Source organism: Sorghum bicolor, chromosome 2 (genome assembly GCF_000003195.3).
Source record: "Sorghum bicolor cultivar BTx623 chromosome 2, Sorghum_bicolor_NCBIv3, whole genome shotgun sequence".
NCBI classification, from domain to species: domain Eukaryota; kingdom Viridiplantae; phylum Streptophyta; class Magnoliopsida; order Poales; family Poaceae; genus Sorghum; species Sorghum bicolor.
Window position 1 is genome coordinate 50,532,443 of NC_012871.2, and position 21,260 is coordinate 50,553,702.

A 21,260-nucleotide genomic window follows, 5' to 3' on the forward strand; every position below is an offset into this window, starting at 1 on the left:
TACCACCATTGGAAACAACATGACCAAGAAAAGAAACTTCCTCCAACCAAAACTCACATTTACTACGCTTAGCATACAGTTTATGTTCTCTAAGTTTCTGTAAGACCAATCTCAGATGTTCAGCATGTTCTTCCTTGGTTTTAGAGAATACTAGAATGTCATCAATAAATACCACCACAAACTTATCAAGATACTCCATAAATACTTTATTCATCATGTACATAAAGTAAGCTGGTGCATTGGTCAAACCAAAAGACATAACTGTATACTCATACAACCCATACCTTGTTGTGAAAGCTGTCTTTGGTATATCTGATTTCCGAATCTTCAATTGATGATAACCAGAACGCAAATCAATCTTAGAGAACACACAAGCACCTCTTAGCTGATCAAATAAGTCGTCAATCCTAGGCAAGGGATATTTATTCTTGATAGTGACCTCATTAAGTGACCGATAATCAACACACATCCTCTGACTACCATCCTTCTTATCAACAAAGATAACTGGTGCACCCCATGGTGATGAACTAGGACGAATGAACCCTTTATCTTGTAATTCCTTTATTTGTTTCTTAAGTTCTTCTAGTTCATTAACCCCCATTCTATATGGTCTTTTAGCTATAGGTGCAGTACCAGGAAGTAATTCAATTATAAACTCGATGTCACGGTCAGGTGGCATACCCGACAACTCTTCTGGGAATACATCTGGGTACTCATTCACAACACGATCCTGAGGATTAGCATCATCATCCAACTGGTTCACTATGGCTATCCTTTGCTCCTGCACCTCAACCTTGAGTCGGTCCCCGATTGGTGATGTTAGTTCCATTACCTTCCCTTCACACTTAACCTTTGCATCCTGTTGCATCATCCAATCAGTACCCAAAGTAAGATCAACTCCAGCTGTCCTCAGCACTATGGGGCTCACTTTAAAGTCTACCCCCCTTAGAGTCAAATTAATTGGAAAGCAACAATGTGTAGCTGGTATAGTTCCTTCTGGTGAATTTACAGTTATAGCGCTTTTCATGACACGAGCAGGTATATTATGTGTCCTAATGAAAGCTCGTAAAATGAATGTATGTGAAGCTCCAGAATAAAAAAGAACGGTAGCGGGAGTGGAATGGACCTCAAATATACCAATCATAACTTTGGGTTCCCCCATACCTGTCCCTGCAGACACATGATTCACTCTTCCAGTGTTGGGTGTTCGGCTGTTCTCCTGGTTGCTATTTTGCCCTTGGGAGTTCTGTGGGTTGAAGTTCTCTGGACAATCATAAGACATATGTCCCTCTTTTCCACAGCGGAAACACCTGTCAGGAGTGTTGGGAGCACTGTTCTTCCTAGGGGTGACATTAGGATTCCTTGATTGAGATGTCTGTCGACCATCTTGCTGCTGATAAGAGTTACGCTACTGAAAATGAAAGCGTTGATTCCCACTCTGCTGTTGATTCTGGTATTGCTGTGGATACTGATCATGGTTCCACTGACTAACTGGTCCCTGATAACTCTGATGGAAACCTTGTTGAGAGCCAAAGCACAGGCGGTTATTACTACCTGAACTTTGTCTTTGCATTCTCCTCTTCCGACCTGACTCTTGCGCATATCATCCAGCACAATGGCACGGTTCACCAGAGCTTGGAAAGTAGGGTAAGTGTTTCCAGCCAACTGCAATCTGAGATCATAGTAAAGGCCTTTCATAAATAGACGCTGCTTATCAACATCTTCCTTGACCTCATTCGGAGCACAGCGAGCCAGCTGCTCAAAGGCATCATGATACTCTGCAACAGTCATAGAACCCATTCTAAGAGATATAAATTCCTCTTGCTTTATCTCTATCATCCCTTCATTGATGTGACGTGCCTTAAAATCTCTGCAGAATTCTTGCCAAGTGACGGCGGGAGCATTATTAGGACGAGCAGCTTGGTATGATTCCCACCAAGTCTGAGCTGCTCCCTGCAGCTGTCCAGAAGCGTATAACACCTTCTCTAGATCATTACACTGAGCTATGTTTAACTGTCTTTCCACAGCACGCAACCAATCATATGCTTCCATAGGGTCAGCAGAATGAGTGAACACTGGAGGTCGTCCTTTCATAAACTCGCCGCGTTTATCCCTCACATAGACAGGTGGTGGTGGAGCTGCAGGCTGGTGCTGAAGATGTTGTAGGAATGCATGCATCATCTCATTCTGTGTATGCATAAGTTCCTCCACTGAGATTGGGGCATTAGCACCCCTACCACGGCCTCTACCTCTTGCTGCCATCTGCATTCCAAGGTACAAAAACATATCTTAGTAACGTCCCACATGACAATTACAAGAGTTAACGGAATCTGGAATTTTCTGGGTAACATCCAACATCAGCAGTTCAAAAAATCTGTCATATCTCGAGTTCCAGAATTCAAAAGGATACATTCTATACACCGTTGGAAAGATAAAGAAATTATCCACAACTTTTATTTGGACCATATTGACAGATTCCATCGTTAAACTAATCAAAACTGGGCATAACCAAAACTGTTCCAGACTACCAGACTGCGCAGAAACCTCAACTTTGAACGACCATAACTCCCAGATCATAACAGATAATAAGGTCATTCTTGCAGCATTGGAAAGATATGAAGGTTTACTTGTTCGCAGAAAAATTTGATGAACATTGTACAAACAGATTTTGAGATGTACCAGATTTATTGCAGACTGCTCCAGAAAACAGCAAAGGACAGAAACAGAATTTTACCCAAACCCAACTATTTAGTTCATTAATCCTTATATCTTAGGCCTATAAACTAAATGAAATTGTAGAGAAAATCTACAAGATCATTACACTCATTACAAAGATCCAAATCAAAACATAGGCATAATAACAAACCAAACCAAGCATCAAAGGTTCACACTTCAAGCATTGACTCAACTTGCGGTACTATCGTTCTCTTCCTATTAAGGGTAAAGATCCTAAAACTCCTATTTCAATGACGCCAGAAAGTGGTAAGACAAGGTTCTAAAAGCATATCAAGCAAGGAGTGGGGATGAGAAGAAGTCTTTAAAATAAGCAACAAGGTGGAGATGAATAGCAATGGAAAGGATTTAGTACAGAAAAAAATATCAAGGTTTATAGAACAAGGATTTTGTAGCAGTTTCAAAACCTTAAGACGACCAATTTCGAACTAGGCTTGCGTCCGACAGTCAACAAAGCTTTGATACCAATTTGTCACACCCATATTTTAAAAACAAAATAGGATGCATAAAAGACTCATATGTGCCCCAGGAATAGTCGCACACATAAGTAGACAAATCTCAATTGTACCATTGCAGTGTTTATTACATAGCGAAACATAATAAATCACATAGTCTTACACAAAAATGATAATAATATTAAACAACACTCTCGACGGAAGCTCCACACAGGGACACTGCTGACTGGTTGACTCCAAGCCTAATACTCGTAACGGTAGTCCTCATTCCAACCATCTTCATTATCATATCCTGAGGTGTTGGGAAATTGCAAGAGTGAGCACATATCGTACTCAACAAGTATAACCAGGGGTTCATGAGGCTCAAATGGCTGACACTGGTTTAACTGCATTTAGCTTTTAATAGTGGATAGCATGTTTAATCATTGGATAGCAAATATCAAGGTAGCATAATTAATCCAATAACCACATGATCAATGTATACAAGAATTAAGAATAACACATATAAACAACATAATAAACCATCATTTATCATCATTAGTCATGTTCATCAGTGTCCATCTATTCCATCAGTTTTCCGGGCCGTCCGTATCCGTGGGCACGGCTAGTATACCAGATTTAACACTCGGCAGTGGTTGTACATCTTTACCCATGAGTCGTGATTTACCATTTCGCCCGAGGTTGCAAGTCTCTTAAACCCCTTCCTAGGGAGGTTGGTAGGGATCACTATGAAGCCTTTCAAAGATTTCGTCTAACAAGTTATGGGCCATTAGATTCACTCGGCAGGCAGATATAGAGCCCCCCTTCCATGGCACATAACTCGCAGCCTATACACATGGACAGAGGCCACACTATACCCAACGTGTCTAGCCATTCTTACGCCATTTAAGGTAACCGCTAACAAGCTAGAAAAAGGTACTGAGCTAAAACCAGAGCCATATAGCCCTCATGGTTGTACGAGTTGTCCCAGCTTTTGCCAAGGGATAAGTCCTTATGGAGGGTCAAGATCAATCCAGCAAAAGCTAGAGTTCTTTCCACCCTTTATGTTCCAGTTGCTAGAAAGCTTATTTTATTGTTTATTGTATATCCAAATATTCATGTTACAAGATCATGGATTATTAATCAAGCACTAGCAAGAACTACCCAAATGCATATCCAAATAGGTAATCAAGGAATTCACAATCATCGGTGATTTTGCTAAGGTCATCAAGGTGGACACATGCATATGATAAATATTGTATTAATTGTGTATAGGTAACAAGGATGATCCCAAGTTATACTTGCCTTGATCAAAGCTCTCCTGAGCCTGCTGGTCTTCAAAGGCTTGGTCTTGATCACCAACGTACGGCTCACCGTCTACATTCGATCATCAACCAACAACACGCAATCCAATGGTGACAATCATACACAAAGCAAACAAGATATAATTAGAACATTACACCAAACAGTGGTAAAACAAATATAAAAGTTTATAATATTCTACGCAGCGCTACGATCACACAAACGTATAGTTCACGGAAATCGGAATTAAAACGGTGAAGTTATGAATTTTCTAAGATTTCCTATAGAGAAATAGTTAATTAAATAGGATCACGAAATTAAAAGGTTTCAAACTGGGAAAATAAAGTTACTAACACGTAGAGCTCTTAAATACGAATCTAACGAAATTTGAATGGACCAAAACGGAGTTAAAATGAGCATTTTATGACCAAAACCATTTTAGTGGCAAACTTGTAAATAACCTAAAGCGTACTCTAGTTAAACCGAGGGGAATACGTTTTTGAAACGAGAAAGCGTACTCTGCGAAACCCGTTTTTGGACTGCGGGTTTATACCTAAAAGTTCCAGGGTCTCTTTAGGAAGATTCACCCCGAAGGGGTATCTTCTTTTCCTATGCGTCGATCTGAAAATCGACGGCTCACAGCGCTCCAAGGGGGTCAGGGGCGGCAGGCCGGCCGCCAGGAAAGCCTCCGGCGCGGCGGCGCCATTGACGGCCGCGGGGAGCTCGCCGGCATCGACGGATTTCGCGATTACGTGCACCAAATCGTGAAAGGAAAACTCCACGGGGTAGCGGAGCTCATCGGGGTCTCGCTGGGGATGTTTTGCTGGGCCGAGGAGCAAGGTGAGGAGCTCGCGACGCGGGGCGTTTTGCTCCCTCTCGGCGAGATCCAAAACACCGTGGTAGCCGCGACTAGGGCTTAGAAGAACGCTCGGGTGGGGAAAAAAATGCGCAGGCGGTGCGATGAGTCTTATAGGGCTTCGAGGAAAGCAAATAGGCAAGGGATCGCGAGATTGATCCTCCCAGAGCCCTGCTCGGCTACGAATCGGGAAGGAAGAAGGGGCGCTGGGCAGTGGGGCCCGCCAGGCAGTGACTCACGGTGCGGGGCCGGCTCGTCAGCCGAAGGGAGAAGGGAGGGGAGATCAGGGCGCGCATCAGGCTTGTGCTGGGCCGCGCGAGGGGGAGGATGAGGGAGTGGGCTGAGGGGGGGAAACGAGCTGGGCTGCGGGGCAAGGTTTTGGGCCTCCGCCGTTTTGGTAATAAGGCCGAGGGCAGGTGGCTCTCCCTTTCCTCCTTTTTTTTCCTTTTTTTTAAAAAACCTTTTCCCAATTTGAGATTTTGAGCAACATAAATAAAATGAAATCAGCACAAAAAATCATTATGCTCCAGCATGAATGCACAAATAAGTTTCTATCCCTATGTTGGATTTTTTAAAAAAATTATTTGTTTACTAAATTAAATGCTCCCGAAAATGGTTAAATAAATCAAATTAATTCCTATTAATTCGAAATCAAATTTTGGGTGTTACACCTCGGGCCTAGTTTTGATGCATATGTATCCACCTTAATCCACATTATAGATGGGCAATGGGCCAGCCTGGCCCGGCATGGCATGGGCCCGTGCCAGGCACGGAAGGCCATGCCTCTTAGGGCCATGGGCCTGGCCTTCAGCCTAGGCACAGTACTATAGGCCGTTTTTCTTGCCGATTCGGCCCGCCAGACACGGTCATTCTAGCAGGTCGGGCCAGCCCACAGTCCGAGCAAGTGGTTGACGTAGGAGAGAGAAGTTGAGGCGTCGTCTGGCTCGATGAAGATGTGGGCGTCCAGAGTAGGCGTCGGTAGAGCGGGGGCCGAGGAAGTGACGTCGCATGCAAGGGCGCTGGCATGAGATGGAGATCAGAGGAGGCTGCCAAAGGATCCGAGGGACGCAACTGTCTCTCTGATCTGGCGAGTAGGCGACATGAGGAGGTGGCCACCGCGAGGAAGAGAAGGGCAGCGGGAAGGTGGCTGTGACGCGAAGAAGGGCTAGGAAGGGCACAAGCGTGAAGTCGCGAGGAGCCTTGACCTCACGCGTCGTAAACGGTTGAGCCTGGGGAGCAGGTGCAGGATTCGGAGTAGAGGAGGAGGTGGCATGAGACTGGGCCAAATATTTTAAGGGTTTTCAATTTGACAGGCCTTCATCGGGTCGGCAACCATTTAGCGAGCCATACCGTGCCGGCCGATGTGCCTAGGGTGCAGCCCAGGCATGGCCTGTTGCCCCGGGCCGTGCCAGCCCGGGCCCGCTGACCATAGGACCGGGCCGTGCTTGAGCTGGGCCAAAATATCGGGCTCACAGGGCCTGGGCTGCATGCCCATATATAATCCACGTATGCTGGAGTGGATTAGAATAAAATTTAGTTTAATTTTACTCCAATTTACTACAACCATGTCGATTGAGATAAAATACATACGCATGCAGACAAGGCCTCATGGAGTACCACTGTTCCCATGATAAATCCCACGTTGCCACTTACTACAGGTCATCACCTCTATCGAGAATGTTGTTCTTGTGGAACATGCATTTAATGACGAGAAAATATCTTAGATACACCTGTGACAGTTGAGGATTCTATATTGTTCATTAACATTGAGAAGATGACTCTTGCATTTTTATGCCCGAGGTCAAGGCAGATGATGAGTCTCAGCTAACAGAGGATCAAATGGTAAGAGTCTGTCTACTAAACAACTATGTGTTTTAGCAAAAGCTAGCACATGGTTGTTTGTTGGCTGCAAAACACACAATTTGTAACAGACAAAAAACCATGTGTTTTAGGATAAGAAAACACATGGTTGTTGGTTGTATGTAAAACACATGATTTACAATAGAACAAGAATCTGTGTGTTTTATAACAAGTTAGCACATGATTGTTGGTTGCCTACATTCTAAAAGAGGCCCACGAGGCCCATGCAGAGAAAATCCATTATAATTTCTGTACAGCCCATAATAAAAGAAAAAAGACCCATTTAACAGCATCAACCCATAGAGGCCCATGTAGAGAAAACCCATTGTAATTTCTGTACAGCCCACAATAAAAGGAAAAAGACCCATTTAACAGCATCAACCCATAGAGGCCCATGTAGAGAAAACCCATTGTAATTTCTGTACAGCCCATAATAAAAGAAAAAAACCCATTTAATAGATCTGAGTGTTCAGCCCATAATAAAAAGCCCAATCCCAGCAATCTATAGCATATATAGGACACAGACTTGGGAGAGAAGCAACGGAGAGGAAAACAGATCTGATGTGCGTGGGGAAAGCCTCTGCTCTCCTCACGAAGAGCAGGGGAAAGGGGAAAAAATCAGATTGCAAAAAAGAGGAAATTTTCAAGAAGAAGCGCTACAAGCCTGAACTATACCTCATCACCAAAGGTTAGTATCCTAATCTTTTCAATCTACTTTCTCAAAAAGCAACAAAAAACAACAGCAATTTAGGACAAAAAAATAGGAGAATTTAGATCCAAGGAAAAGACAATTAGGATGAAAAAGATGTCCCGCTACTTGTACTTAATCAAATAGCAGGGTGTGGCCTGGTTGCTCACTGTGGAGTAGTAACAGATCCATCACTTTTGTTCAAAAAAAAGATCCAGCACTTAGAGGTTCTCATGTGGAATAAAGGTAGATAGAATGATACAGAAAGAAAAAGAAACCAAGTTTGCAAAAAACACCTGACTGTTTAGAAAAACACTTTTACATACCTGCATATATGCATGCCCTTTTACATCTGCTTTGAATACATCAACAACATGATCCTGTAGAAACTTCACAATGAATATAACACCTGACTGTTCAGAAGCTACAAATCATGTTGCAACTACAAAAGAAAAACCAATTAATTGGAGACATACAATTAACTATAATTTGATTAAAAGTAAATAAATTACAAAACAAAAATAAAGAAATTGCGTATTTGACATAGTGCAACTTGTACATGCTGCTAGTGCAATTGTAAAATACATGTAAACAATTTGAAGATTAGGTTCCTCCAAGTATTGCTACTCAAAACAATATCAGTTGAACTACCAGTTTTGATGTGGTGAAGGGACAGAGGTGGCTAGGACTGGCTATAATCTCAAATACTTATTCTTTATGATGCTTCAACTTTATCCTTGTGAATGACATATCATCATTTATTACTAAATACAGGCAAAGAATAGGGCAAAATTAAGCCTGGAGTACAAAGTATTACAGATCACTTAAACTATGGATGGGAATAACTTTCAGGTAATGTAAATTTCAATACTTAAGTTTTGGTTTATGATAAATCTATTTTCCATGTACTTGCTACAAATACAGGTGAATCTTGCTAAATTTAACATTACTAAATGATATATATCATCTACTGCAGGTACCATATACACAATGATGCGAAAACACACAAACAGACTTTGATCTCACAACAGCAGATGGGATAAAGAAGTGGCAAGAAACACTACAACTCATGTACCAGACTAACCAGGTACTAGATTAAAATATTGCTAAAAAATCATTTACCCAGTGCAACTAGACATATGTCAACAAGTATATATGTTGAAATAGATGCAGGGTGGAGGTGGACAAAACACATTTTCACATTCTATGTCGACAAATCTATTAGACATCAGTTACATTGAGCAGAATAGTATGTATATGACAACAAGTAGAGTTGATGATTATCCAACATCAATGAGCTCACATGGAACATCAAGGATCACCAATTATGATGCAGAAATGCTTACCGGATCTGCTGCAGGCTCTTCAAATACCTACAGATACAAAAAGGTGAGGAAATCATTGCTTACATTCAAAAATCTGAAGATAACAAAATGTTGTTTTTAAACTAAATTGTATTTCAATGCAGGGAGGCTTCACTGAACTTATGCTAGAACAAATCAGGAATTCACATGAAGATGATCAATCTGACAGTAATAGGCAGGTAAAAACAATGCTGCAAGTATATAGAAATTACAGTGCACAAAAGAGCAAATTACAGCTATATAGGTAGTGTAAATTTAGCACAATCGAAGTGTAATTTACAAGGCTTATTAAAAACTGTGCAGCAGCTTGAAAGGATGCAAGGAACATTAACCCAGATGATCATTGGAAATGACATGAATGAGGTAAAGTTGTATATGCTTGTCAATCTAGTTGTGTTTTTTTTCTGATAAATAACCACCAATTTCATTGACAAACAAAATACACAGAATATGAGCCTTGAGAATCTAGATGGAATCTTTGGACCGCAAACTGACTGGTCAATATCAGAGTCAAGAACATCATATGAGGTAGATATAAAGATAAAGCAATGGTTGATTACATTTATAAGCAACACCAAATGTAATCATTCGTGGTGCTCTCAAATCCTTCCTCTCTGCTCCTTGAACCTGATGAGATGGTACTTTGCCTGAAAATGACAAAGAAAAAAATTTCACAAATAACAAAGCACAATAAACAGATTTGAAGATGTTTTAGCACAAATCACAAGAAACAATTTTTTTCTATGAAAGGACAAGGACAAATACGAGGTGTTTCTTAACACAAATCAAAATAAACATATTTCAAGATGGTGTAAACACAAAGCACAATAAACAGATTTGAAGATGTTTTAGCACAAATCACAAGAGACAATTTTTTTCTATGAAAGGACAAGGACAAATAGGAGGTGTTTCTTAACACAAATCAAAATAAATAGATTTCAAGATGGTGTAAACACAAAGCAAAATTAACAGAAATCAAAATGTGAGGTTTCTATGTTTTCTTTCACTACCTAGTCCTTTGAATCTTTCTAGAGTAGTGGAGTTAGTCTAAAATCAGCAGTACACTGAACTGAGCATGTACAAAGGCAATATACAACCCTAACACATGCAGACATGCTTAAAAAATTAGAACTAAAATAAAAAGGCACTTACATACACCACCATGGATTTTAGTGCAGCAGCTTCCATCATCTGATCCCAACCATCATCCTGATGGTAATGTAAAGAAGAAGAGGGACCTCCACAACCTCTCAAAAAGAGTTTTCCTAGTGCAAGCTTTTTGAACATATGTCTTTCCTGCTTAATGAAATGTAAAAAGGAAAACAAAATAGTGGGAAAGTTACATACAAAGACTGGATATTGCACATGTTAAACACCATAATTGCTGTAATTTAAGTGTGCAATTTACTACTTATAAATGTGCAATCAAGAAATGGATACTGCACACATATTTATTGTACAGTATATGCAACACACAGTTAAAATATGTGAGCTCCTACTGTTCTACTACAACAGCAACATGACAACCATATCCCACCATGAGGTGGAATTTCACTGACTTATCTGCTGATTCGAAAGTTAGAAATATTTCTTATGACAGTTTTGTACAGTTGTACTCCCAAAAACCAAATTACAGGACTACAGGTTATGTTCAAATGACTCACCCTAGATTTTAAGGCAGTTGGACGAGTCTTTAGCGTTCCAGCTTGGCTCACTGGGGACCTTTTTGACTCAACTTCTAGAGATGGGAATAGGGGAGTTCCTGGTGGCGTGAGAAGCCTGAAAGTAAACAACTTCATTGTGAGAACAGTTACATGATAACTTCAAAACTGCAGTCCACAAGTGACCTCCAATGAAATCTTAAGGAATGATGAGACATTGTTTCTAGTAAGATACCCTTATAACATGTGCCTGTGCACGGATTTTTCTCCTGATTTCCTCCTTTTGTTCCTCCTTTTTCAAATCGAGAGTGTACCTAAAGCGCCTTGATGCATTCAGCACAAGGGCTGCTTGCTGCAATAACAAAAGGTATCAGAAAACAAACATATCAAAAGAACGATATCGAGCTAATCACTCTAGCAGAAAAAAAAAGTCTAGATATTTTAGGAAAGAAAAACTCAAGTAAACAACACTACAGTACCCCCACCATCTTAGACAACTGTTTAGACATGTCTGCATGTGTGACAATCCATACAATGTCGTCTTACAGTTTGACACACATCATCATATCTCATAGACTACTGTAGCAAGCCATATAGAAAGTTTGCACTACTATTACAGTCTGCAGCTTGGAAAGGTACAACTAGCAGTGCCAAGTTAACGATAAGAGAGCATCCTGTATAGTGAACTATTAAAGCATGAAGATTTTAAAGTATGAGCAGTGAAATATATAGCAAGAGACAGAAAGGACTTAAGTACTTGGTCTGGTTGTTGTATATTCTCTCTACAGATTTATGTGTATTTTTAAAATAAATAAAATCCTACAGTGGGGGCTTCCCCTGCTGTATTTTCCGTTCAAAAAATTGCTCAAAAGTTGTAGGAAAGCTATTACTGTTGTCAATTCCTGCAGGCTGTTTGCAATGTCCAACCATGACAAGAATATGTCCATATGAACATCAGTATATTTGGCTTTCAAAAAAAGGTAAATTGACTATTGACCCTAGTTGGCAGCAGTTTTTTTGCATAAACTGATTAGCTAGCTCTGCCTATATTTCAAACATGTTACGCAATTTCTTACAGTTATTTAGTAAAAAAAAGCATGAACAAGATGCAATTTGGTTCCAGGTTTTATGGGAAGGCCGTATCAGAATATCCTCAACAATTGAGAGTTACAGAATAACTGCACAATGTAAATACAATGAGTTGTGTGATCAAATGTCTTTCTCCTTTTGCTATGTTAACCATTCAATCAGGCATGTTGCAACAATTATTTCGGGATAGCCTAGAATCCTAATTAGGTTTGGCATTTGGAGGATCAGGGCTTCCACGTAATCCACTAGCCCGCTGGCAAACCGGAACAACTAGTACATCTCTCACATGCATCCTAAGCAGTTGGGGCCCTTCAGTTTCACTCAAATCCACTAAGCAATCCACTAGTTAGAGAACTCGAAACAAATACTCCAGTGAAGTAATTTTCCAATCCAACTCAAAAAGTCAGAAGCCGGCATAAGACTAGTATAAAATTAAGTGTGGCAGGAATGCTCAACACGTAGACACATTACACAGCTAACCAGCCTGAATATTGTAATCAGGCTGGGAGGGTATCGATGATCCCAGGCGGCCGGGTGAAATACGCAATTTCTTTATTTCTTTATTTCATGTTAACTACCAGGCGTCAGTTAACATGATCTCAGACTCAGACTAATGAGCTCAAGGGTGATTGCTGAAAACAACAATGGAAAGGTTCTATAAGCAACAACCATTGTTTGCTCTGAATTCAGAAAAGAAAACAACACAGCAGACAGAGAAATGGAAAGCAGTATGCAGTTAAGCGATTGAAGCACAACGTGTGATTTCGACAACTACTCACAGTCTGAATACTGTAATCAGAAACTATGCCACTCTGAATATTTCAACCAGCAACTACCAAACTCTGAATATTGCAATCAGCAGATACCTCAGAACGTCAATTAACACGATCTCAATTCTGAAACAAATCAAGCTTGCCTCATGGGAGAAGCCAAGCCGGAGTTAACATGATCTCAGACCTAGACTAATGAGCTCAAGGGTGATTGCTGAAAACATCCTTCAGGTTGTATGCGTTGCCTGCTTCTTTCTTCGTCTTCAGTTCAATTGCTAGGAGAGTGGCCGCCGGCCGGGGCAAGGACAAGGACAAAGGAGGAGGAGGAACCACCACCACCCGCAGCACCAGCAGCAGCAGCATCAGAGGATGGAGATGAGCCGTGCTGCTGTGGACGACATGATCCGCCGCCTCCTTCTCCAGGATGCACGGGGCGGCAGCCGGCAGACGACGCAGCAGCAGCTGGCGGAGGGGGAGATCCGCAGCCTGTGCGGTGCCGCCAACGAGGTGTTGATGCGGCAGGCCAACCTGCTGGAGCTGGACGCGCCCCTCAACATCTGCGGCGACGTGCACGGGCACAGGGCCGTGCTAGGCAAACTGGAGGCCTTGTACGAAACTAAAAAAGAGGCCTATAATATCTTGGATCAAATATATTATACTGAAAAAAATTACCAGCATCCGAAGAAGGATTTAAGTTCTCACTGTTATTGTCTATCTGAGTATTTGTGTTGTCGGGGAGAGCTTCCTCAACTTCAATATTATTTTCTGGAGGATCTATAGGATTATTATAAACATTATTGTCAATTGCTTGCCCCTGGTCAGGTGTCGGATTATCAGATGACACTTGTGACCGTTTTGTAACAAACCTATCTATAGCTCCTTCCTGAGATTGGACTAATTCTTCTATTCTTTGTTTTTCTTACGCTTTTGCCAACTCGATTCAAAATTTTCTAGAACAATTTGCAAAATGCATGGTTTCAATCTTTAGACGCTATTCTATTAGGTGTCTAGATCAAAAGAACAAAATTTAGAGATCGACCCACTACTTATTATTGTTCACGGCTTGGTGCTGTGATTGTGAATGAATTGAAAAAATATATATGAATCATTAATATTACCTTCAGGGCCTTAGTGCCTCGCTATTGCCGTCAATTTGTCACGCCTGGTCACTCGCGATCAGGTCGCGATACGGTGCTCGTGCCGGCGGCCGATAGGGTATCAGGTGATGGCGGTGATGGTAGAAGAGGAGACGTATACTGTTTTGCGATATGATTCAGTTTGGGGTCCGCAATTGCTAACTAAAAACGAATGACGTCTAGTCCAGCGGCCAGCCAACAAAATATTTGTTACTGGGCTATTGTTGTGCGCACCGCTTTGTTAAAGGCCAAAGGCCGAAGCAGTACGTGCTTATCTAGAATACGTATATAGTATATATACTCTATATTTGGAGGCCCCTGAGAATTAGAGGCCCTGTACGGTCGCTCATCCCGCACATGCCCAGGGACGGCCCTGACGGGCAGTACCGTGACCTGCTGCGGATCCTAGGCGGCCAGGTGAAATACGTACGCACGCCGCGGGCGGGAGAGGTGGTGGGTGGGTTCTTCTCCGCCTCCGCGTGCACGAGCGCAGGCCGCGTCCGCAGTCCGCACGCACCTGGTGGGGCTTTGAGGCGAGCGGACGGGAAGTGGTGGAGGGTGGGGGATTTGGGGAGCGAAGCTCGGCAGACGGCAGGCAGCGGGAGGGAGATGGGGAAGCGGTGGGCAGGCAGGGGAGTGGATGGGAGAGCAGGGGGTGACGGACGGACAGACAAACCTCGTGGAGGCGGACGACGTTGGGGTGGCCGAGCAGCTTGAGCGTGGCGATCTCGCGGCGTAACTGGGCGCCGTCCCTCGCGCCGGCGTACTTCCACTCCACCCGCCCTCGCCGGTTGGCCGCGCCTTGCGGTGCCGCTCTCGCGCCTCACCGACAACTTCCTCGATGAGACAAGCAGCCAGATCTAGTGGTGGGCAATGAGGACGAGAACGATGGAAAACTCAAGGGAATGTCCGGCGAACTCACGTATCTCCACACCTCTTGAATCGCCGCGACACCGACACGCCTCGACGGGGAGGAGCACGGAGAGGCGGCGTCGCGAATCGTCGACGAGGCTCCACGGGGAAGAGCGAAGAAGGGAAAGGGGAGAATAGACAGAGCGACGGCCTCCAGAACCGCCCCCTTTCCTGTCTGGGCGCGCGGATCGAGAATACGAACGAGAATTGGACAGAAACATTGGGCCCTGCACGTCAGTCTCACAGCGCAACTACACAGATCAGACCAAATCGAGGCGCTCCATTCTTCATCCAGCGGCCACAAATTTCATGTGCCAACAAACCAAAAAACACACATGTGTCCTATAGCATTTCTGAATGGTAAAGGCAACATATTCTTTGTCCACCACAGCTAGAATATGCCTTGCATCCCCTCCTATTCTTCCTTCTTCGTCACCAACCATGATAGTAATTGTCACTTCATAGAAGCACCTGCCTCGTGCAACATAGTATTTTAAAAGATTTGGACATTGTTGGAAATGATAAAGAACTCAATGAGGATGTAATTTGAGACTACGAAGATGACCTTCACTAACTATTATTGCCGGACCTTCTCAAGCCTTTGATGTGGTTATTAAAAGGTCATGCCTTCCAACTTTCCGAGATTTGTTGGTGGAGGTTCTTTGCCTTTTCATTAGACTTTTGTCTTATTTCTAATTCTTGTTGTTCTTGTGGCTATGTTAGTGTTGCAAGTGGTTTGTTGTTGACAGAGTCATCCTAGCTACTGTAGTCATTGATTTTTTGAAGGAACTGGTGGGAGCTTTGCCTTCCAAATTAGCAGAAAAAGACTTTATGTACAAGAATGTGGCTTAAACCGCTGACCATAGAGAATCACCCTCGCAATTGCAGTCCCGGTCAACAACACCCCAGGAACACGCAAATAGATCGAGCCCTCCCGGAAAAAGGTTGAGAGCCTTGCAAATCTAGCTCCCTTTTATATTGTACTAAACATCCTTTTGTTTTTTTTAGCGACTTGCAGCACAATGAGGTACTCATTTTTGAAGATTCTTCTGTTGCTGCGCTCTTTCCAAAGCTTTCACGTTATATAGATGGTTGTACCATTGATGTTGCTTCTTTAGCTTCTATGTATTGACATAGCTATTGCGATTTGCGACCAACCAATCTCTAATGTTGTCAAAATTTGTGGGGAGTGCGTTCTGCAGGATGATGAAACCTTCCCATGCCACATGTCATTGTTCTCTAGTAACCCCTTCGGGTGTCATTGTTTACCTATTCTAAATCTCTTTATTAATATGATTGGTAACTAGGAATAGAAAAGGATTGGATTCACATGGAATCAGATCCAGGTATCATACTTTATCACATTTGAATTTGAATTTGAATGTGAATATATGGATATTTTCAAATAACAAATGAAAAATGAATGTCTTAGACTCATATTTCTATTCAAATATTTACTCAACTCAAAGTGCATATTGTTAAACTCAACATACATGAGTAGAATTTTACTAGTAAATTCATTGATAACCAAAGTAAAATAAAATCAAAGTACACTTTTAATAATCATCAATATCGAAGTGAACTAGATTGTAATAGATAATATTTAATAAAACAATAGGTCAAGCAAAGAAATTCAAAAAAGAAAGATATGTAACAAGTAGCCATTTTTACTTTGCCAATGTTTTTTAATTATAAAATTGTTACACAAGTAGATACTAAAATACGTGTGTATATAGCATAGACAAGGATAGCTCATAAAAAATAATATAGTTATCAAGAAATATTTAATAACTAAATATACAATTAATCAATCATTATTTATACAATATAATCATGAAATTATAAATTATATAACGAATTTACAAAACATGTATTAGGTTTAAACAAAATTTAAAAAAAATACTAACATTGATTTAGTATTTATGTATCATTAATAATATTAAACTAATAGTAAAAATATTTATAATTACACTATTAAATAGTTTCAGTGCAACATTAGTAGTATTCAAATTAAATAGTTAGTTACTTGTCATGGAGAGAAAACTTTTAAATTGATTTATTATATTTTGTTATTCGCGAATACAGATAAATGTCAAAGAGAAAAAAATATTTTGTCAAATATATTTATATGAAATTGGATATAGAAACATAATGAAAAAAGAAATCAGATACATCTATTTAGTATCACATTAGAAACAAGTATGAATACGGATATCTGTATTATTAGTTTTAGTGGATACAAATGTCAGATAATTTGGATAAATATCTCTATTTTCTAACCCTATCGACAAGTATCCTGGTTTGTTTCAGAACAAAAAGAATGAAATAAAAAAAGCAAACAGAGCTGCTTGCTACATGCATCATGGTCTGAAAAGTCATGACCGAAATTACTGTTGACTGATTTATTGTGAGAGAAAACATTGATGGCTGGCAGAAAAAATACAGCTGAAAAGAGAAGCGAAGAGAGTTGCAAAATAAAAAAGTTTCCACATCTAATAGACCATGCATACTATCGTACCCAAATTTCAACAAAGGACGCAGAAAAGATTCATATGCACTTTAGAAATAGTCACACACATAAATAGATAAATCTCAAATAGTACCATCATAATATTTATTACATAACGGATACATATTCATCACATAGTCTTAAACAATAAAGATAGTTCTAGAAGCACCGCATAGAGACGACTGTCGACTGGTTGACTCATAACGATAATTCTTATTCCAGCCGTCTTTATTTGCATATCTTGAGGTGTTGTGAAATAGCAAGAGTGAGCACATATCGTACTCAACAAATATAACCAGGGGTTTATGAGGCTCAATTAGGTGACACTGGTTTGACTGCATTTAGCTTTTATATATATGTAACAAATTCATCATTGGATAGCAAATATCAAGATAGCATAATTAATCCCATAACCACATGATCAATGTAAGCATAATTAATTCAAAGCATAAACAATATATAGATGAACATAATAACATACCATGCGTCAACATCTTTAATATAAGAATCCCCAAGACCGCTCGTGACCGTGAGCACGGTAGTATACCAGTTTAAACACTCTGTAGAGGTTGTATATCTTTACCCATGAATCATGATTTACCCTTTCGCCCGAGGTAGCTAGTGAAAGGTCCTAATATGGCTAGAGGGGGGTGAATAGCCTATTTAAAAATCTACAAAACTCACTAGAGCAAAAGGTAGTAAATAACAAAGCGTAGCTTTTTGCTCTAGCTCTAATGGGGTGTTTGCAAGCCACCTACCCAACAAGTCTAGTTGCTATGATCTCTATACACATAAGAACTAAGTCTCTACAAGTTACACTAGAGAACTAAGCTACACAAGGCAAAGTAAGCAACTAAACTAATTACACTAGTTTGTGGTAAGTAAAGATAAGAAGAGATATTTATACCGCCGTGTAGGGGATGAACCAATCGCCAATATAATCAATCAAGCACCGGGAGAATGTCAATCAAACACAATTGAGACACCAATTTTTCTTCCGAGGTTCACGTGCTTGCCGGCACGCTACGTCCCTGTTGTGTCGACCAACACTTGGTGGTTCGGTGGCTAAGAGGTGTAGCACGAACCTCGTCCTCACTAGGACACCACAAGAACCTACCCACAAGTGAGGTAACTCAATGACACAAGCACTTTACTAGAGTTACCTTTCGGCTCTCCGCCGGGGAAGGTACAAGACCCCTCACAATCACCGGGAGATGGTCATGAACAATCACCAACTCGTGCCAAAGCTCCTCCGCTGCTCCAAGCCGTCTAGGTGGCGGCAACCACCAAGAGTAACAAGAAAACCGCAGCCAAATCGATCCCCAAGTGCCACTAGATGCAATCACTTAAGCAAATGCACTTGGAATCACTCCCAATCTCACAAAGATGTTTAATCTATGAAGGAGATGAGTGAGAGGTGTAACTTAGGCTCACAAGGATGTCTAGTAGTCAAGAATGCCAAGAGAGTGAGCCCCAAGACGGCCAAACACGTATACATAGCCCCTCAAACAAATAGAGTCGTTGGCTCTTTTCACTGGGCAAAACTCGGGGTCACCGGACGCTCTTAAAGGGGCACCGGACGCTCAGCACCTGCGTCCGGTGCTCCAAAGTCAGTCACGTGTCAGAGTCTAACGGTAACCTGCAGAGCACCAGACGCTGAGCAAGTTACCACCGGACGCGTCAGGTGCACACCGGTCTTAAACACAGAGAGGTCTGCAAAACGCGTAGGTCACTGGACGCACACCACCGGACGCTCCAAGCTGCGTCCGGTGCTCACCGGACTTAAACTCAAAGAGCTCTGCAAAACGCTCAGGTCACTGGACTCACACCACCGGACGCTCCAAACCGCGTCCGGTGCCTATCGTCCGGTGCCTTACCCTAGCTGGGCCAGGCACTGTCTGCACCGGACGCTCAGACTCAGCGTTCGGTGCTCCAAAAGCCAGCGTCCGGTGAGCGAGAAACACTCCCGCGACTTCTCCAAAGTTCCCACCGGCGCAATAGAAAATATGCACTTCATTTTCTCGAAAAGCGCCGAATCCCGCCTTGCAAGCTCGGCGGGAGGGAGAGAGGAACCCATCCTCTCTCAATCCTTCAAACTCCACCTCCTTCTCAAAGTGTGCCAACACCACGATGTGTAAACCAACATGTGCACGTGTGTTAGCATTTGCACAAACATTTTCTTTGAAGGAGTTAAGTTAGCTCACTAGGTTCTAAATGCATGCACAAGAAACGATGACACTTAGTGGCACTTGATAACCGCTTAGCCAAAGAATTCCCCTCTTTATAGTACGGCTATCTATCCTAAATATGATCACACCCTCTATGGTGTCTTGATCACCAAAACCAAAACCCTAAGCAATACCTTTGCCTTGATCTCCATAGGGTTTTATTTTTCTCTTTCTTCTTTTCCAAGTTGAGCATTTGATCATCTTGTGGTCATCACCATCATCACCATGATCATCACTTGCTCCATCACTTGGCATGTACCAACCTCATTAAGTCTACACACATTTAGTATAGAGGTTAGTACTAAGGTTTCATCAATTATCCAAAAACCAAACTAGGGCTTTCAGCTAGTCTCTTAATCCCCTTCCTAGGGAGGTTGGTAGGAATCACTATGAAGTCTTTCAAAAGTTCGTCTAACGAGTTAGGGCCGCAAGGTTTCCAATTGGCGCGCAGATATAGAGCCCCTTCCAAATGGCACAATGATACGCAACCTATACACATAAGGGCAGAGGCCGCACTATACCCAAAAGCGGCAAGCCCCTCTAGCGCCCTTACGAGTAACTTCTAACAAGCTAGAAAAGGTCTTCATACTGAGCTAAAGTCAGAGCCATTATAGCCCTCATGGTTATACTCTCAATCCCGGTGACCACTTACAGACAAGATCTCATATAGTTATAAGTCGTCTTTTAACGTCCATTGCATAGTCATTAATTATCTTACAAGATCATGGATTAAAATTAAGCACTAGCAAGAACTACCCAAATACATATCCAAATAGGTATCAAGGAATTCAAGATAACAATCATCTATGATTTCACTAGGGTTGTCAAGGTGGACACATGCATATGATATATGTATTAAATATATATAGGTAACAACGATTCTATGGTTCCTGCTGATCGTCAAAGCATTAGCCTTGATCACCAACGTACTGCTCACCGTCTATACTCGATCATCAATCAACAACACACAACAATTGGATACACAAAACAAACAAGCTATAATTAGAATAGTACACCAACGGTAGCAAAAACAAGTATAAAAGTATATAAAAATATTGTACGCAGCGCTACGATCACACAAACATAAAGATCACGAAAATCAAAATTAAAACGGAGAAGTTATGGGTTTTCTAAGATTTACTATAGAAAAATAATTAACTAAATAGGACCACGAATTTAAAAAGTTACAAACTGGTATAACAGTACTACTAACATGTAGATGACGAATCTAACAAAATTTAAATGGATTCAAACAGAGTTAAAATGAGTATTTTATAAGTAAAGTAAAATCAGTGGCAAAACTGTAAATATTTGAAAACGTATTTTGTTTAAATTTTCAAATTTAGAAAATGTAATCCTATAGGGGTACCATGGACCGTGGATTCAAAAACAAAGTTCTCGAGGGTCTCTTTAGAATATGTGGCGGCCAAAGGGGTATTGCTCAATTTGAGCCTTTGGATCTGCGAGGAACGGCTCAGGTTAAATAAAAGGGAGAGAGAAGGAGGATTCGGCCACCGACGATGAGCATCCACGGCGCGCGCCATGGCCGGAACTTCAGAAGCTCGTCGGAGTTCACTAATCCGAGGAGTTAGTCTGTCATTTCCAAACCGATCACAACAGGAGATAGAGGAGATGGTCGCGAGCTCACCTAGGCGCCCAACACGGATCAAGAGAGCTCGGTTGGCTGTATTGCTTGGCGTGGCGGATTCTTTTTGGCG

The 21,260-nt window shown here is 41.6% G+C and overlaps 1 protein-coding gene and 1 long non-coding RNA gene across 11 annotated transcripts; one reads left to right on the plus strand and one right to left on the minus strand.

The window, feature by feature from the left end:
• On the minus strand, positions 4,240-14,996 carry LOC8064676. Of its 6 annotated transcripts, XR_002450365.1 has the most exons (9): positions 14,816-14,992; positions 14,570-14,726; positions 11,134-11,250; positions 10,902-11,016; positions 10,390-10,533; positions 9,798-9,884; positions 9,220-9,246; positions 8,200-8,315; positions 4,240-4,544 (listed from the first exon to the last, which is right to left on the minus strand). It is a non-coding gene; the product is annotated as an uncharacterized LOC8064676 (long non-coding RNA). The 6 variants fall into 6 exon arrangements; XR_002450367.1 differs by lacking the exon at positions 4,240-4,544 and having other exon boundaries at positions 7,328-8,315; positions 10,390-10,536; positions 14,816-14,996; XR_002450368.1 differs by lacking the exon at positions 4,240-4,544 and having other exon boundaries at positions 7,328-8,315; positions 9,177-9,246; positions 14,816-14,993.
• Positions 7,736-13,459, plus strand: LOC110433006. Of its 5 annotated transcripts, XR_002450362.1 has the most exons (8): positions 7,736-7,873; positions 8,648-8,725; positions 8,850-8,960; positions 9,041-9,262; positions 9,342-9,416; positions 9,541-9,600; positions 9,685-11,878; positions 12,022-12,131. XR_002450362.1 is itself a non-coding variant. In XM_021454483.1 (7 exons), exons 3-7 carry the CDS (start codon positions 8,943-8,945, stop codon positions 13,034-13,036), a joined length of 423 nt encoding a protein of 140 aa, XP_021310158.1. In that variant the 5' UTR covers positions 7,736-7,873; positions 8,648-8,725; positions 8,850-8,942; the 3' UTR covers positions 13,037-13,459. The 5 variants fall into 5 exon arrangements, 4 of the variants coding, with proteins under 4 accessions (XP_021310158.1, XP_021310155.1, XP_021310156.1 ...); XM_021454483.1 differs by lacking the exons at positions 9,685-11,878; positions 12,022-12,131 and adding an exon at positions 12,989-13,459; XM_021454480.1 differs by having other exon boundaries at positions 9,685-12,131.